Consider the following 18296-nt stretch of genomic DNA (forward strand, 5'->3'; position numbering starts at 1 on the left):
GCTTATAAAGTTGGAACCAAACGTTTCAAAGCTACCACATTCAAACTGGTTCAATATAAAGTTTCTAAAAGCTCGAAATGTACCTCTCTGGTACACCTGGATCAAAACGGAAGCTCTCCATACCTCTGAGAACATCACTCACCAAAACGTCTTCAATTCGCGGTCGAAAATAGAAGGAAAAATGCATTTGGCGGCACCTAGAGACTAATCTAGACAGTAGTAACGAAACCAGGAAATCTGGTTCACTATCTAAGGATTCCGGAGCTTATAAAGTTGGAACCAAACGTTTCAAAGCTACCACATTCAAACTGGTTCAATATAAAGTTTCTAAAAGCTCGAAATGTACCTCTCTGGTACACCTGGATCGAAACGGAAGCTCTCCATACCTCTGAGAACATCACTCACCAAAACGTCTTCAATTGGAGGTCGAAAATAGAAGGAAAAATGCATTTGGCGGCACCCAGAGACTAATCTACACAGTAATAACGAAACCAGGAAATCTGGTTCACTATCTAAGGATTCCGGAGCTTATAAAGTTGGAACCAAACGTTTCAAAGCTACCACATTCAAACTGGTTCAATATAAAGTTTCTAAAAGCTCGAAATGTACCTCTCTGGTACACCTGGATCAAAACGGAAGCTCTCCATACCTCTGAGAACATCACTCACCAAAACGTCTTCAATTGGCGGTCGAAAATAGAAGGAAAAATGCATTTGGCGGCACCCAGAGACTAATCTAGACAGTAGTAACGAAACCAGGAAATCTGGTTCACTATCTAAGGATTCCGGAGCTTATAAAGTTGGAACCAAACGTTTCAAAGCTACCACATTCAAACTGGTTCAATATAAAGTTTCTAAAAGCTCGAAATGTACCTCTCTGGTACACCAGGATCAAAACGGAAGCTCTCCATACCTCTGAGAACATCACTCACCAAAACGTCTTCAATTGGTGGTCGAAAATGGAAGGAAAAATGCATTTGGCGGCACCCAGAGACTAATCTAGACAGTAGTAACGAAACCAGGAAATCTGGTTCACTACCTAAGGATTCCGGAGCTTATAAAGTTGGAACCAAACGTTTCAAAGCTACCACATTCAAACTGGTTCAATATAAAGTTTCTAAAAGCTCGAAATGTACCTCTCTGGTACACCTGGATCAAAACGGAAGCTCTCCATACCTCTGAGAACATCACTCACCAAAACGTCTTCAATTGGTGGTCGAAAATAGAAGGAAAAATGCATTTGGCGGCACCTAGAGACTAATCTAGACAGTAGTAACGAAACCAGGAAATCTGGTTCACTATCTAAGGATTCCGGAGCTTATAAAGTTGGAACCAAACGTTTCAAAGCTACCACATTCAAACTGGTTCAATATAAAGTTTCTAAAAGCTCGAAATGTACCTCTCTGGTACACCAGGATCAAAACGGAAGCTCTCCATACCTCTGAGAACATCACTCACCAAAACGTCTTTAATTGGTGGTCGAAAATAGAAGGAAAAATGCATTTGGCGGCACCTAGAGACTAATCTAGACAGTAGTAACGAAACCAGGAAATCTGGTTCACTATCTAAGGATTCCGGAGCTTATAAAACTGGAACCAAACGCTTCAAAGATACCACATTCAAACTGGGTCTTTATAAAGCTTCTAAAAGCTCGAAATGTACCTCTCTGGTACACCTGGATCAAAACGGATGCTTTCCATACCTCTGAGAACATCACTCACCATCAGGAGTATTTGGATAGAAACGTCTTTCTATCAGTTAGATAGCCAAGTTGCCTTGAAGATCCTGAAAACTAATGTGGCTTCCAGACCACCAGGGTATACAAGGAAACGAAGAAGCAGACAGCTTTGCCAGAAAAAGGGCAACGATTCCATATCTTAGACATAACGAACTGAACGAATGTCTGAAAAATCCGATGGAGAAACACTCCTAAGATAATCCAAAAGATTCATATCCAAATCCAGATGACGAAGACGATGGCCATGCTTGGTAAAAGGCTTAAGATCCCTTGGAGGAGTTGAACCAACATCTAGGGAAGTGGTACCCCAAGAAATAACCTCCTTTGGAGTGGGTTCCAATCTAGACGCGTTTCAAAAGATAAAATTTGGTATTTTTGAATTGCGGGGTTGTAAAATAATAAAGTATCGTCATATTTCGAAGTAGTACGTCTCTGTTTTATGTTTTATACCTTATTTTGGACACTCTGTATATCTTATTCATTTAACCGACGTATTGGAAGATAGTTTTTATTCTAATTATTAATGTTGATGATTCTTTATTAAAAATTACGTTCAATCTGAGATTTGATATTAGTTTTCACCGTTGCTTTTCACTGTATTTATTTTAATGCGCATTGCGCGCGTGTTTTAACCTCAATTTAGTCGTAAAACGTGCACTACAATGTGTTTAATGGACTATTACTTACTAAGGATATTTACCGATATGCCGCATTCGTTGTTTGGTTTTTTTCAGACGTTTTTCTAGTCCAAGGAATATGTACTTATCGAATCAGCAGTACTACGAGCTGTTGTAAATATATTGCGCAAAAACCAGCATTTGAAGACGCCACGTCGTTTGCTTCTTCGTTAATAACAGTAAAATATTGAATAGCACAGTTTCAACGAGACTGTACGGCCTAGGAAGATCAACAACTCAGCGGTCGATCAAATGAGGTGACGACTCCAGAAATGTTGAAAAAAATTCATAAGGAACAACTGGAGGATTGTGGACTGAAGTGTAAGCTTCAGGAAAGGTTGTGGTTACGGTTTTTTAGGATAATTTCCAAAGACTATCTTGAAAAAGCGAAAACTATGAATAGTGCAGGCATTTAAGCTCAAAATGGTGTTAAACCTCCGAATTTTTTAATGTAGTTTTAATTTTCCTGAAAATTCATTTTACCCTCCAAATCTGCGCGGTCGCAAGGTGTGTAAATTGTTTTTAAAAGGGGAAAATCACCCCTTATCGAAAAATATCGATATTTTAGTTTTTCCTACTTTTTTTCAATTCAAATGTTTTTCTTTTATTCAGTATAAATATCTTAACATATTGTATAATAGAAAATTTGTATATTTTGAAGTATCAACCCTTGAAAATCTTTAAAAACAACCCTTCTGATGAAAATAATATAAAAATATAGTTTTTTAACAATTTAAAACGTTGCAATTTCATTTTTTCCGTGAACAATTCATAAAATTTGAATTAAATTTAATTGTTTATCAATTTTTATTATTCAACCCTTAAAAACTACCCATTTTGAGAGAAAGAAATAAAAATAAATCTAATTACTGCCAATTAGATTTTGCTTTCTTTTTGGTATTAAAGTTTCTTGTCTCTACTTGAAGTAATTTTTAATTTTCTATACCCTATCAACCCTTAAGAGCCACCCCTTTGATAAAAAGTGAAAAAAATATTTTTTTAATGATTGTCAATGTTTTGATTTTGAATCCTTTCGGTATTCAAGTGTATTTTCCAAACACGAAGTGATTTTTCATTCTCTATACCCTGACACCCCTTAAGAACCACCCCTTTACAAATATTATAAGTATATCATCTCTTGGTACTCTCAAATGTACCTACAGGTAACTTTCCATCAACAGAAAAACTCCGTGAGCCAAAATTTGAAATTTTTTCATATCCTATAATTCACAAAAAATATTTCAAATTTTTATTTTTTATGTAACTCCATTAATTTTGAAGCTATCACATCATAGTAAAAACCATTTTAAAGGTAATTTTCAGGACTATAAGTCTATGTATGTTTGAAGGGCTTGGGTCTCTCCACATTTTATTAATAAAGGGTCAAAGGGCTGTCGATCAGCAATCCTCGTACTACAGTGACAGATTAATTTGGTTACAACTCCGTCAATTTTAATGCTACAAAAAAATAAAAAAAACAAAAATAATCGTCATAAAAAATTCTTTAATTTGACTGTTTATTTATTTTTGTATCTCTTATAGTTATGGAGAAAAAAATTAACAAAAAAAAATTTTTGGAAAATAAAAAAAAATATTATTTAATACTCATTTTTTTTTCAAAATTATGCATTTCTAATCAGACAAACTTTTATATGTCGTAAATAACATCCAAATAAAGTATTTGGTGCAAGGATTAAGTTTAATTTTAATTTTAAATAAAATGGCATTAGTTTTAGTGGAATTTTTTTTAGTTCTAACTATTTTACATCATATCTCACTGAAATTTCAGTCGAAACGACTTTTTTCAGTGATCATTCGAAAGGTCTTTTTAAGCTCTTCAAAAAGTGTTCCGTGACTTTTTTTCGAAAAATGTACCCTTTTCCCGTTATTTAAGGTTAAATACTCAATTGCGTAAAACAAAACTATTAAAATATCTATAACTTGTTTTAGGTACAATATTAAGATCTTAAAATATAGCCCAATCTCTTAGTTTTTTTATAAGCTTTATTTTTATCCATTACACTTTTTTCGATAAAATGCATAATTACAGAGTTATACGTAAAAAACTATTTAAAAATGCGTTTTTTTAACGTACTTTTCAATTGCGAATAACTCAAAAACTATTGATCTGACGAAAAAACTTTATACGACATTTTTTACTTTAAATTTTCTGATATTTCGATTTCTGGGGTTATTTTAGGTGAAAAATTTTCCACTCCCGCACTTCGGCACCATTTAGATCTCGCTTTTCGGATACACACCAATCATCTGTCAAAATTTCAAATATTAAAATTAAAAAATTCGTAGAGGTTTTTGAATTTCGGAATATTGATTGTGTAACCTTAAGCCCCCGGCTGGAAATTCTCCCTCAGGAAGTGGTATCCGGCCTCAGTTAAAGTATATAAAAACTGGTAATCAGATGGGGCGAACAATTAATTTTAAAAAATTACAAATTTACAAAATAGCACAACGAACAAATTAAAAACAACTCAGACTTGTCTATATATTGAAGATAAGACTTGGATTTATCTATGGAATGGAATCCGGGATGGTTGCAGCCCACACGTGGATTCCCAGTTGTTAGAATTGAGGTTAAGTTTGTAGTCTGGTGGTTGTTGTAAAAACTCCCAACCTAGCAGCTGTAGAAAGAGCGAATTTAAAAAATAAAATCACCACAAATTCATTAAAATTCACTTTTAAATAAGGTTTTATTGAATTTCTCGAATGTAGCGGGTGATCGATACCAAATTAATTTGGAATAGTTCAGTTTAAATTTCATTATAACGTTCATTTTGAATTTGAAATTCTGTACTACTTTTTACGATTGTTTTACTAACATTTAACGATATAAAAAACTACCAAAGGGAAAGTTCAAGATATACAAAGAAAACGTGAATTCTCTTCTTCGTTTCCTATTACACGTTAAACGAGCGGTTGGCATTTATAAATTATTATTACCATGCCTAAACACCGTGTAACATGGAAAGATAAATTTAGTGATTAGACAGACAAATTTGACGTAACCATTTTTAATAAGGTACATTAAATAATAGTTTTCCGTTGTCTTACTAAAGGGAAAAGAATTTGGTACAGAAAAACATGATATTTCATGATATAGAAAAGATTTATGTTTGTTAAATATAATTTTTTAATGAATAGAATCATCGAATTATGACAATACTGTTTTGAATACGTCAAATCTGTCATTTATATCATAAAGTTTGATTTTTTAATGAATAGAATCATCGAATTATGACAATACTGTTTTGAATACGTCAAATCTGTCATTTATATAATAAAGTTTGATTTTTTAATGAATAGAATCATCGAATTATGGCAATAGAGTTTTGAATACGTCAAATCTGTCATTTATATCATAAAGTTTGATTTTTTAATGAATAGAATCATCGAATTATGACAATACTGTTTTGAATATGTCAAATCTGTCATTTATATCATAAAGTTTGATTTTTTAATGAATAGAATCATCGAATTATGACAATACTGTTTTGAATACGTCAAATCTGTCATTTATATCATAAAGTTTGATTTTTTAATGAATAGAATCATCGAATTATGACAATACTGTTTTGAATACGTCAAATCTGTCATTTATATCATAAAGTTTGATTTTTTAATGAATAGAATCATCGATTTATGACAATACTGTTTTGAATACGTCAAATCTGTCATTTATATCATAAAGTTTGATTTTTTAATGAATAGAATCATCGAATTATGACAATACTGTTTTGAATACGTCAAATCTGTCATTTATATCATAAAGTTTGATTTTTTAATTAATAGAATCATCGAATTATGACAATACTGTTTTGAATATGTCAAATCTGTCATTTATATAATAAAGTTTGATTTTTTAATGAATAGAATCATCGAATTATGACAATACTGTTTTGAATACGTCAAATCTGTCATTTTTATCATAAAGTTTGATTTTTTAATGAATAGAATCATCGAATTATGACAATACTGTTTTGAATACGTCAAATCTGTCATTTATATCATAAAGTTTGATTTTTTAATGAATAGAATCATCGAATTATGACAATACTGTTTTGAATATGTTATATCTGTCATTTATATCATAAAGTTTGATTTTTTAATGAATAGAATCATCGAATTATGGCAATACTGTTTTGAATACGTCAAATCTGTCATTTATATCATAAAGTTTGATTTTTTAATGAATAGAATCATCGATTTATGACAATACTGTTTTGAATACGTCAAATCTGTCATTTATATCATAAAGTTTGATTTTTTAATTAATAGAATCATCGAATTATGACAATACTGTTTTGAATATGTCAAATCTGTCATTTATATAATAAAGTTTGATTTTTTAATGAATAGAATCATCGAATTATGACAATACTGTTTTGAATACGTCAAATCTGTCATTTTTATCATAAAGTTTGATTTTTTAATGAATAGAATCATCGAATTATGGCAATAGAGTTTTGAATATGTCAAATCTGTCATTTATATAATAAAGTTTGATTTTTTAATGAATAGAATCATCGATTTATGACAATACTGTTTTGAATACGTCAAATCTGTCATTTCCATCATCAAAGCTTGACGTATGACACTAGCAGACGGAAAATCAGGGAAACCAACCGCAGAAAATTAATCAATCTCCACCACGACAAAACAGTTGAAACAAAAATATGTTTGAACAGTCAAAACAACTAATCGATGGATTAATGCAGTAACTACCCCAAATCCAGTAGACAAAAACCCTAACGGAAGCTTTGTAGATATTTTCTTTAAAAATTCCATTCTTCTATCTTACGAAACAATATTACCAGAGTGAAAGCAATAAAAATAAGGTCGATTTGTATGAAATAAAACATTTTTTCAAAATAAATTCATGAGTGAAAATTGAGTATATCACTTCAGACCCGAAGCCAAAGAAAAATCAAAATAATGGGCTGAAAACAAAACATGATTTCGAACAGAATCACCAAGATGATAGAAAAAAAAAAACAATAAGGAAGGTTTTATAGAAAGTTTATGATTCAATCGGGGTCGTTATTTAATTATAACACTTATACGAGGTGATAATATGTTTTCACTAACTCAAATTTGTATTAAATTCTACCACGAAGCAATAAATTAGGATCCTTTTGGTCAAAAAGTGAAAAAAATGATTTTTTGTCAGGTAATTCATATCGTCAGACAATTTAACGTATTTTCCAAACGAATTTTCCATCAAAAAGTATCCGAAATTGATATTATTGATCAAGAAAAACCATAAAATTTATTGATAGAATTTTTATTTGTTTCAGAATGTCGCAATTAAAAGGCAGTTCGAAATTGGATATTCGGAATCGCGCCCTAGCAATGTCCACCCTGATGTTCTCTTTATTTATTATCAATATTATTCTAACTAATTCAAGTACTACTGCTAAAAGACAGTCGACGAATGGTACTTGGTTGTAAGTATTTTTCCAATAATATTCTAGACGGAATCACATTAAAACAACCATCGGTACACTGCAACAACTTTCCTTGATTTTTCCAAGGCTTTCGATCGTGTTAATCACAATATTTCAATCAAAAAATTGCAGTACTACTTTAGGGAAACGCCTCTCGCTTGGTTTAAGTCATAATTTACCAACAGAAGTCAGCTTCTGAGGTTTGATACAACGATGTCTTCTTCCAAGCCACTAGGATGTTGATTGCGCTCCAAAGCTCAGTACTAGGCGTTATTTTGCACCTCCTGTTCATCAATGACGTTACCTATCTAGACACAACGATAATATTTGGTTACTTAATCGTCATTTAATCATGCTGCGTTTCTAATAACCTGGACACCTTTTGGATTTTTCCTCTTTGTCGTTTAAGTCACTCTCTGGTCTAGAAAAACTTTTTGGTAAGCGATTATAATGGAAAACTACATTCTGGTGGTTCTGTTTTCTTCAAATTTCCATTACAGAGCATCATCCTGCGCTCCAATGCAGTAGGGAATGACTCTTCATCATCCTCTGCAGGTATGGTGCAAAAAACCCTTTGTTCGAATAGAAAAAACACCCATGACGCTTCTCTATCCTTTTAGGGATTACCTCAATTAATCGAAAATAAATTTTGGTAAAAATTTTTGGGGTTAATCTTATCCAAACGACACTTGATGTGATTTTATGAATTTTTCCAATATTTTTTTGTCGTATGTATTAGAAACTAATTAGTTTGAGTAAAAGCGACTTTCTCTAATGATTTGTTCGAGGAAAATATCATTTCTTTCCCTTAAATTTATTATTAGACTCCTGGTGAGATTCTCCGGATGGTGGTCACCTCCTGGTGATTTATTCTTGTTATTCAATGTTTCATTGCACCTACGTGCATTATTAAAATTATATGATGTTTATCGATGTGAATAAACATGAATTTCGATATTTGTATTTATCAATTGGTCGTAATACGATATAGTACAAGAGAAAGTTAGGTTAAGTTGCTTTTTCAACCATCTTGTTTCTTTATAGACGTAATTGTCTATTTTGTTAATATGATAACAAGGTTTTTAATCATGTTGTACAATATTACATCAAAACTCAGTAGATTTATCAAGATTTCGATCAAAAGAAAGTTGGAAGACATCTTCAGAAGGAGATTTCGAGAGTTGACGACCTTCTCCAGCTTCCAGGTGACGAACTAAACCAGTTGGAAGACAAATAGAAGAAATAACCATTAGAGACACTCTTAGTTTATGAATTTTGGTCGGATCTCGACCAGAGATAGTTTTAGAAGACTAATGAAAGCTTGAACTGAAGATCAAGCTTCTTTTCAACAGGATCATTCTTATTTTAATCCTGCTGTATGATCTTACATCAAAACTAAGTAGATTTTTCAAGATTTCGATCAAAAGAAAGTTGGAAGACATCTTCAGAAGGAGATTTCGAGAGTTGACGACCTTCTCCAGCTTCCAGGTGACGAACTAAACCAGTTGGAAGACAAATAGAAGAAATAACCATTAGAGACACTCTTAGTTTATGAATTTTGGTCGGATCTCGACCAGAGATAGTTTTAGAAGACTAATGAAAGCTTGAATTAAAGACCAAGCTTCTCTTCAGCAGGATAATTCTTATTTTAACCCTGCTGTATGATCTTACATCAAAACTCAGTAGATTTATCAAGATTTCGATCAAAAGAAAGTTGGAAGACATCTTCAGAAGGAGATTTCGAGAGTTGACGACCTTCTCCAGCTTCCAGGTGACGAACTAAACCAGTTGGAAGACAAATAGAAGAAATAACCATTAGAGACACTCTTAGTTTATGAATTTTGGTTGGATCTCGACCAGAGATAGTTTTAGAAGACTAAAGCAAGCTTGAATTAAAGACCAAGCTTCTCTTCAGCAGGATAATTCTTATTTTAACCCTGCTGTATGATCTTACATCAAAACTCAGTAGATTTATCAAGATTTCGATCAAAAGAAAGTTGGAAGACATCTTCAGAAGGAGATTTCGAGAGTTGACGACCTTCTCCAGCTTCCAGGTGACGAACTAAACCAGTTGGAAGACAGATAGAAGAAATAACCATTAGAGACACTCTTAGTTTATGAATTTTGGTCGGATCTCGACCAGAGATAGTTTTAGAAGACTAATGAAAGCTTGAACTGAAGATCAAGCTTCTTTTCAACAGGATCATTCTTATTTTAATCCTGCTGTATGATCTTACATCAAAACTAAGTAGATTTTTCAAGATTTCGATCAAAAGAAAGTTGGAAGACATCTTCAGAAGGAGATTTCGAGAGTTGACGACCTTCTCCAGCTTCCAGGTGACGAACTAAACCAGTTGGAAGACAAATAGAAGAAATAACCATTAGAGACACTCTTAGTTTATGAATTTTGGTCGGATCTCGACCAGAGATAGTTTTAGAAGACTAATGAAAGCTTGAATTAAAGACCAAGCTTCTCTTCAGCAGGATAATTCTTATTTTAACCCTGCTGTATGATCTTACATCAAAACTCAGTAGATTTATCAAGATTTCGATCAAAAGAAAGTTGGAAGACATCTTCAGAAGGAGATTTCGAGAGTTGACGACCTTCTCCAGCTTCCAGGTGACGAACTAAACCAGTTGGAAGACAAACAGAAGAAATAACCATTAGAGACACTCTTAGTTTATGAATTTTGGTTGGATCTCGACCAGAGATAGTTTTAGAAGACTAATGAAAGCTTGAATTAAAGACCAAGCTTCTCTTCAGCAGGATAATTCTTATTTTAACCCTGCTGTATGATCTTACATCAAAACTCAGTAGATTTATCAAGATTTCGATCAAAAGAAAGTTGGAAGACATCTTCAGAAGGAGATTTCGAGAGTTGACGACCTTCTCCAGCTTCCAGGTGACGAACTAAACCAGTTGGAAGACAAATAGAAGAAATAACCATTAGAGACACTCTTAGTTTATGAATTTTGGTCGGATCTCGACCAGAGATAGTTTTAGAAGACTAATGAAAGCTTGAATTAAAGACCAAGCTTCTCTTCAGCAGGATCATTCTTATTTTAATCCTGCTGTATGATCTTACATCAAAACTAAGTAGATTTATCAAGATTTCGATCAAAAGAAAGTTGGAAGACATCTTCAGAAGGAGATTTCGAGAGTTGACGACCTTCTCCAGCTTCCAGGTGACGAACTAAACCAGTTGGAAGACAGATAGAAGAAATAACCATTAGAGACACTCTTAGTTTATGAATTTTGGTCGGATCTCGACCAGAGATAGTTTTAGAAGACTAATGAAAGCTTGAATTAAAGACCAAGCTTCTCTTCAGCAGGATCATTCTTATTTTAATCCTGCTGTATGATCTTGCATCAAAACTAAGTAGATTTATCAAGATTTCGATCAAAAGAAAGTTGGAAGACATCTTCAGAAGGAGATTTCGAGAGTTGACGACCTTCTCCAGCTTCCAGGTGACGAACTAAACCAGTTGGAAGACAAACAGAAGAAATAACCATTAGAGACACTCTTAGTTTATGAATTTTGGTCGGATCTCGACCAGAGATAGTTTTAGAAGACTAATGAAAGCTTGAATTAAAGACCAAGCTTCTCTTCAGCAGGATCATTCTTATTTTAATCCTGCTGTATGATCTTACATCAAAACTAAGTAGATTTATCAAGATTTCGATCAAAAGAAAGTTGGAAGACATCTTCAGAAGGAGATTTCGAGAGTTGACGACCTTCTCCAGCTTCCAGGTGACGAACTAAACCAGTTGGAAGACAGATAGAAGAAATAACCATTAGAGACACTCTTAGTTTATGAATTTTGGTCGGATCTCGACCAGAGATAGTTTTAGAAGACTAATGAAAGCTTGAATTAAAGACCAAGCTTCTCTTCAGCAGGATCATTCTTATTTTAATCCTGCTGTATGATCTTACATCAAAACTCAGTAGATTTATCAAGATTTCGATCAAAAGAAAGTTGGAAGACATCTTCAGAAGGAGATTTCGAGAGTTGACGACCTTCTCCAGCTTCCAGGTGACGAACTAAACCAGTTGGAAGACAAATAGAAGAAATAACCATTAGAGACACTCTTAGTTTATGAATTTTGGTCGGATCTCGACCAGAGATAGTTTTAGAAGACTAATGAAAGCTTGAATTAAAGACCAAGCTTCTCTTCAGCAGGATCATTCTTATTTTAATCCTGCTGTATGATCTTACATCAAAACTAAGTAGATTTATCAAGATTTCGATCAAAAGAAAGTTGGAAGACATCTTCAGAAGGAGATTTCGAGAGTTGACGACCTTCTCCAGCTTCCAGGTGACGAACTAAACCAGTTGGAAGACAAACAGAAGAAATAACCATTAGAGACACTCTTAGTTTATGAATTTTGGTTGGATCTCGACCAGAGATAGTTTTAGAAGACTAATGAAAGCTTGAATTAAAGACCAAGCTTCTCTTCAGCAGGATAATTCTTATTTTAACCCTGCTGTATGATCTTACATCAAAACTCAGTAGATTTTTCAAGATTTCGATCAAAAGAAAGTTGGAAGACATCTTCAGAAGGAGATTTCGAGAGTTGACGACCTTCTCCAGCTTCCAGGTGACGAACTAAACCAGTTGGAAGACAAACAGAAGAAATAACCATTAGAGACACTCTTAGTTTATGAATTTTGGTTGGATCTCGACCAGAGATAGTTTTAGAAGACTAATGAAAGCTTGAATTAAAGACCAAGCTTCTCTTCAGCAGGATAATTCTTATTTTAACCCTGCTGTATGATCTTACATCAAAACTCAGTAGATTTTTCAAGATTTTGATCAAAAGAAAGTTGGAAGACATCTTCAGAAGGAGATTTCGAGAGTTGACGACCTTCTCCAGCTTCCAGGTGACGAACTAAACCAGTTGGAAGACAAACAGAAGAAATAACCATTAGAGACACTCTTAGTTTATGAATTTTGGTTGGATCTCGACCAGAGATAGTTTTAGAAGACTAATGAAAGCTTGAATTAAAGACCAAGCTTCTCTTCAGCAGGATAATTCTTATTTTAACCCTGCTGTATGATCTTACATCAAAACTCAGTAGATTTTTCAAGATTTCGATCAAAAGAAAGTTGGAAGACATCTTCAGAAGGAGATTTCGAGAGTTGACGACCTTCTCCAGCTTCCAGGTGACGAACTAAACCAGTTGGAAGACAAACAGAAGAAATAACCATTAGAGACACTCTTAGTTTATGAATTTTGGTTGGATCTCGACCAGAGATAGTTTTAGAAGACTAATGAAAGCTTGAATTAAAGACCAAGCTTCTCTTCAGCAGGATAATTCTTATTTTAACCCTGCTGTATGATCTTACATCAAAACTCAGTAGATTTTTCAAGATTTCGATCAAAAGAAAGTTGGAAGACATCTTCAGAAGGAGATTTCGAGAGTTGACGACCTTCTCCAGCTTCCAGGTGACGAACTAAACCAGTTGGAAGACAAACAGAAGAAATAACCATTAGAGACACTCTTAGTTTATGAATTTTGGTTGGATCTCGACCAGAGATAGTTTTAGAAGACTAATGAAAGCTTGAATTAAAGACCAAGCTTCTCTTCAGCAGGATAATTCTTATTTTAACCCTGCTGTATGATCTTACATCAAAACTCAGTAGATTTTTCAAGATTTCGATCAAAAGAAAGTTGGAAGACATCTTCAGAAGGAGATTTCGAGAGTTGACGACCTTCTCCAGCTTCCAGGTGACGAACTAAACCAGTTGGAAGACAAACAGAAGAAATAACCATTAGAGACACTCTTAGTTTATGAATTTTGGTCGGATCTCGACCAGAGATAGTTTTAGAAGACTAATGAAAGCTTGAACTGAAGATCAAGCTTCTTTTCAACAGGATCATTCTTATTTTAATCCTGCTGTATGATCTTACATCAAAACTAAGTAGATTTTTCAAGATTTCGATCAAAAGAAAGTTGGAAGACATCTTCAGAAGGAGATTTCGAGAGTTGACGACCTTCTCCAGCTTCCAGGTGACGAACTAAACCAGTTGGAAGACAAACAGAAGAAATAACCATTAGAGACACTCTTAGTTTATGAATTTTGGTCGGATCTCGACCAGAGATAGTTTTAGAAGACTAATGAAAGCTTGAACTGAAGATCAAGCTTCTTTTCAACAGGATCATTCTTATTTTAATCCTGCTGTATGATCTTACATCAAAACTAAGTAGATTTTTCAAGATTTCGATCAAAAGAAAGTTGGAAGACATCTTCAGAAGGAGATTTCGAGAGTTGACGACCTTCTCCAGCTTCCAGGTGACGAACTAAACCAGTTGGAAGACAAATAGAAGAAATAACCATTAGAGACACTCTTAGTTTATGAATTTTGGTTGGATCTCGACCAGAGATAGTTTTAGAAGACTAAAGCAAGCTTGAATTAAAGACCAAGCTTCTTTTCAACAGGATCATTCTTATTTTAATGATGATAATCTCAATCTTTTACTTCATGATTCATTGAATCGTATAGTACAACTGATACAGCTTATTTCGTATCGTATTTATCGAATCAAAAGCGTCTTTTTGAAAGGTTAATTAAATGTGAAAGAACGTCGGGGGCAGTCGACCGACGAATACCTACGAAAAAAGATCCGCGCTTAAGATATATTTTCACGCTAAATAGGATAAGAAGATGAGGAAGTAAGTTTCGACGGTCTCTTTAGTACACGCTCCATAAAATCGCACATTTTCAACGACTAACCAGATGAAATTACAACCAGGAATTAAAAACTTTCAAGTGACTGCACGATTTCAAAACTTGATAACTATAAATAATTTCTCGCCGTTACAGGGCGCTGCAATTTGAAAATAAATAATAATATTGATTATTTATATGGTGAAATTAAAGTTTATACCACAAAAATATACGAGGGAGGTTCCAGAAGTACCAGGACTGACCTAGAGATGGCGGTAGCTACCACTGTATTAGAAAGTCGTAGGACCAGCAGAAATTTCGAAAAAAATCCACAAATTACAAAATTCTACCTAATAAATTCAATCATCGACTATTTTATGCAACCTGGGACGACTATTAAAGATAAATATTATAAAACATCGAGTAAACTACGACGATTAACAAAAATCGTCGGTGGGATGTTATTTTTCAACCCCCGTACAAGTTATTTTGTTATATTATGATTTGCTGTAGCTTCTAAAATTGTCGGCACGCATAACCAACGCGCTTTTATATCATTTTTATACGTTTTTTTCTAAATACTACAAATCAAAGTTGCTATAAACGTAAAACAATCGATATCACCAGATTCTCCGGATTAAGAAGAAAGTTAAACAGTATTTTACCAAATAAGGTTCGTACTTGACGATTTAACTTGTGTATCATTCAATTCAGTCGACATTAGATTAATTAAATCGGCTCCCAATGACTTTTTAAGCGCTTAGAATGTACACGTGATTCGCGACGTGTAAACACCGTTTTCAAACACATTTCTAAGTAAATCAGATGGGATTTATATACCGGGAGTATATATATAGTAAAAGTAGTACCGGGAATTCTTGAAAACGGGCTCTGTTACCGACGCGCCGCGTTCTATAACTTTCAAGCTGAACGGTACGGTCGGAATGGCACAACTGCTTGTATTACAATGATTGTACTGCTAAAATGAGTTTTTTGTCACGAGAAGTTCAAAAAAAAATTGATCTTTGCAATATCATACATTTCATACGGAAACTAACATTATTTTTGGAGTTTTCAGACAAAAATACTGTCGATATAAGTATATTTACAATTAGAAAAAGTTTTGAAAAAAAATTTGACATTCTCGTATAAAAAGTTCAATATCTCGAAAACCATTTGAGATATCGATTTATTTTTGACATGAATCGATTAAGAAAACGTGTGTCTACTTAATTTTATATGTAAGAGTTTTTCAATTGGATATTTGTGAGAAATATACAGGGTTAAGTTTTCAGTAATTTTTTTTTCTAAAATCACACTATATAAATTTATAGTATCCAAAGTTTTGGAATGGCAACGTTGTTATACAATAAAATCGAAAAAGGGACTTTAAAAATATCATAAAAAAAATACAACAAGTGTATATACAAAGCAAGTTATATAACATAAAGTTTACATTTCACCCCAATTGGTTTGAAAATAGGAAAAAACAATTAAACAAAACCATATTTCCTACAAAACTATACATTTGATTGAAAAACTAACATGATTTTTGGATTTTTTCGAACAAATATACATATTTTCCAAAGATTTGTCGCATTTTTTTACTATGAAGGTGTATTTTCAACCATTACGTGAAAAAATCCAGAAATTGAAAAAAAAATTGACATTCTCGTATAAAAAGGTCAATATCTCGAAAACCATTTGAGATATCGATTCATTTTTGACATGAATCGATTAAGAAAACGTGTGTCTACTTAAATTTATACGTTAGAGTTTTTCAGTTGCATATTTGTGAGAAATATACAGGGTTAAGTTTGTAGTAAGTTTTTTTAAAATCACAAAATTCGATTTTCTACAAAACTATACTTTGGATTGAAAAACTAACATGATTTTTAGATTTTTTCGAACAAATATACACATTTCCCAAAGATTTGTCGCATTTTTTTACTATGAAGGTGTATTTTCAACCATTACGTAAAAAAATCCAGAAATTGAAAAAAAATTGACATGTTTGTATGAAAACTTCCATATCTCGAAAACCATTTGAGATATCGATTCATTTTTGACATAAATCGATTAAGAAAACGTGCCAAATACCTCTACAAAGCGATTTTTACATACGAGGACTACAAAAAAGATATCAGCTGCTCAGAAATAATTATAGATTACATGATAATTCAACGTACTATCCTTACTTGGTACCCGCGGATTTATCTCTAGTTTTTCCGAATTAATTTGCAAATTTCGCTGACATGTGACGTTTCCTCACAGTTTCTACAACATTTACGAAATTATGTTAACTACAATTGAAGAACAATCATTTATATGTATCTTCAGTTGTGTTTCTTCTCTAATACCATTTAACTTTTTACACACACCTCGTATATATATATTTTTCATATTTAACACTTTTCTAACATCTAGATTTCGATCTACCGACTTTTTTGATTATTTTCTATTTCTTCTTAACGGTTTTTTCTTTATTTTCCTTTTGTTTATCGTAATATATTATCCTCCAAATTTTCACGGGATTCTACAGTGATTTTTCGTGGTTTTTCTTCAATATTTCCACCGTTATTTCTACTTTACATCGTTCGTTGATGGATATAAAGAGGAAAAAAAAATATTTATCATTCCAGACGTATGGGTATGATTTTCGACGACATGATGCAAAACGATGAAGGTTTACCGTCTTGCCGAGCACTTCCGGGACTCAGTCCGGGTCAAAGGAGACTGTGCCAATTGTATATAGATCACATGAATGCTGTCGCTGTCGGAGCTAAACACACTTTGACGGAATGCAAACACCAATTCCACAATAGAAGATGGAACTGTACAATTTCCGATGACGTTACTGTATTCGGACCGATGATAACCGTGGGTAAGTTCAGATATCAAAAAAAATTGAATTTTGGTATTAATCATAGTCTAGTTGTTAAGCTAAACACGATTAAACCTTCCCCTAGATGTTCGAATCTATGAAATATGACGTTGACGATATTACTGATGTTTTACTTAAGAATATTAATGAAAAAAGAAATAATACAATCAACAAAGTGCTATAGAGGTTGAATTAAACTTGAGGTAGGTCAAATGACTAGAAAAATCTGTATTACATCGACCAAAATGTGTTTTTCAACCCCTGGGAGAATAAGATCAGGTCTAATTTCTGAATAAACAAACCCTCGAAAGAGTTTTTCCTTTTTTAAACCATCGTGGTTGTTCGAAGACTGTCCCGACTTTATAAGGAAACCAGATCCTTGCAAAGGCAGCCTGGAACATGCAGAAGGCGATTTACAAACGTCTTATTGTATTAACAACGTTGATAAATCGTCTTTCAACCCTCAAATTATTTACCGGAAAAAATATGTAGAAGGTGGTCCAAACTTCTTCGTTTTTCGCCAATAACGGCCGAAATATGGCAGTTAGGGGGTTCCTTTTGGGCTTAAAATGAAGATCAGTTCATTATCTACAAAAATGGTCCTGACGATTTTTCTCGAAAATTTGTTCATTTTCGAGATAACAAACCTCGAACGCATCCGGTATTAGGGGCGTCCTCGTTGAAGCAGGTGGACAAATTGTTCAATAATTCGTGTAAAAATTAATATTTTTTCATGATTTAAAATTCATTTGAAAGAGGAAATCCGTAGCTATCATGATATACTAACCGTTTTTTCGAAAAATTTGTTTTTAATATTGAAAACATTGCTCAAAGTTCACTTTCCTAGATTTTTTTTGACTA

At 33.2% G+C, this 18296-nt stretch overlaps 1 protein-coding gene across 1 annotated transcript in view; it reads left to right on the top strand.

Moving 5' to 3' along the window:
- LOC130892472 (protein Wnt-5b-like) overlaps positions 1 to 18296 on the top strand; it is a 37677-nt gene that overhangs the window by 6827 nt on the left and 12554 nt on the right. The window contains exons 2-3 of the mRNA XM_057797909.1: positions 7727 to 7876; positions 17194 to 17435. Of these exons, the coding sequence (XP_057653892.1) occupies positions 7728 to 7876; positions 17194 to 17435 (391 nt within the window). The 5' untranslated portion in view covers position 7727. The remainder of the gene's footprint in view (positions 1 to 7726; positions 7877 to 17193; positions 17436 to 18296) is intronic.

Source organism: Diorhabda carinulata, chromosome 4 (assembly GCF_026250575.1).
Source record: "Diorhabda carinulata isolate Delta chromosome 4, icDioCari1.1, whole genome shotgun sequence".
NCBI classification, from domain to species: Eukaryota; Metazoa; Arthropoda; class Insecta; order Coleoptera; family Chrysomelidae; genus Diorhabda; species Diorhabda carinulata.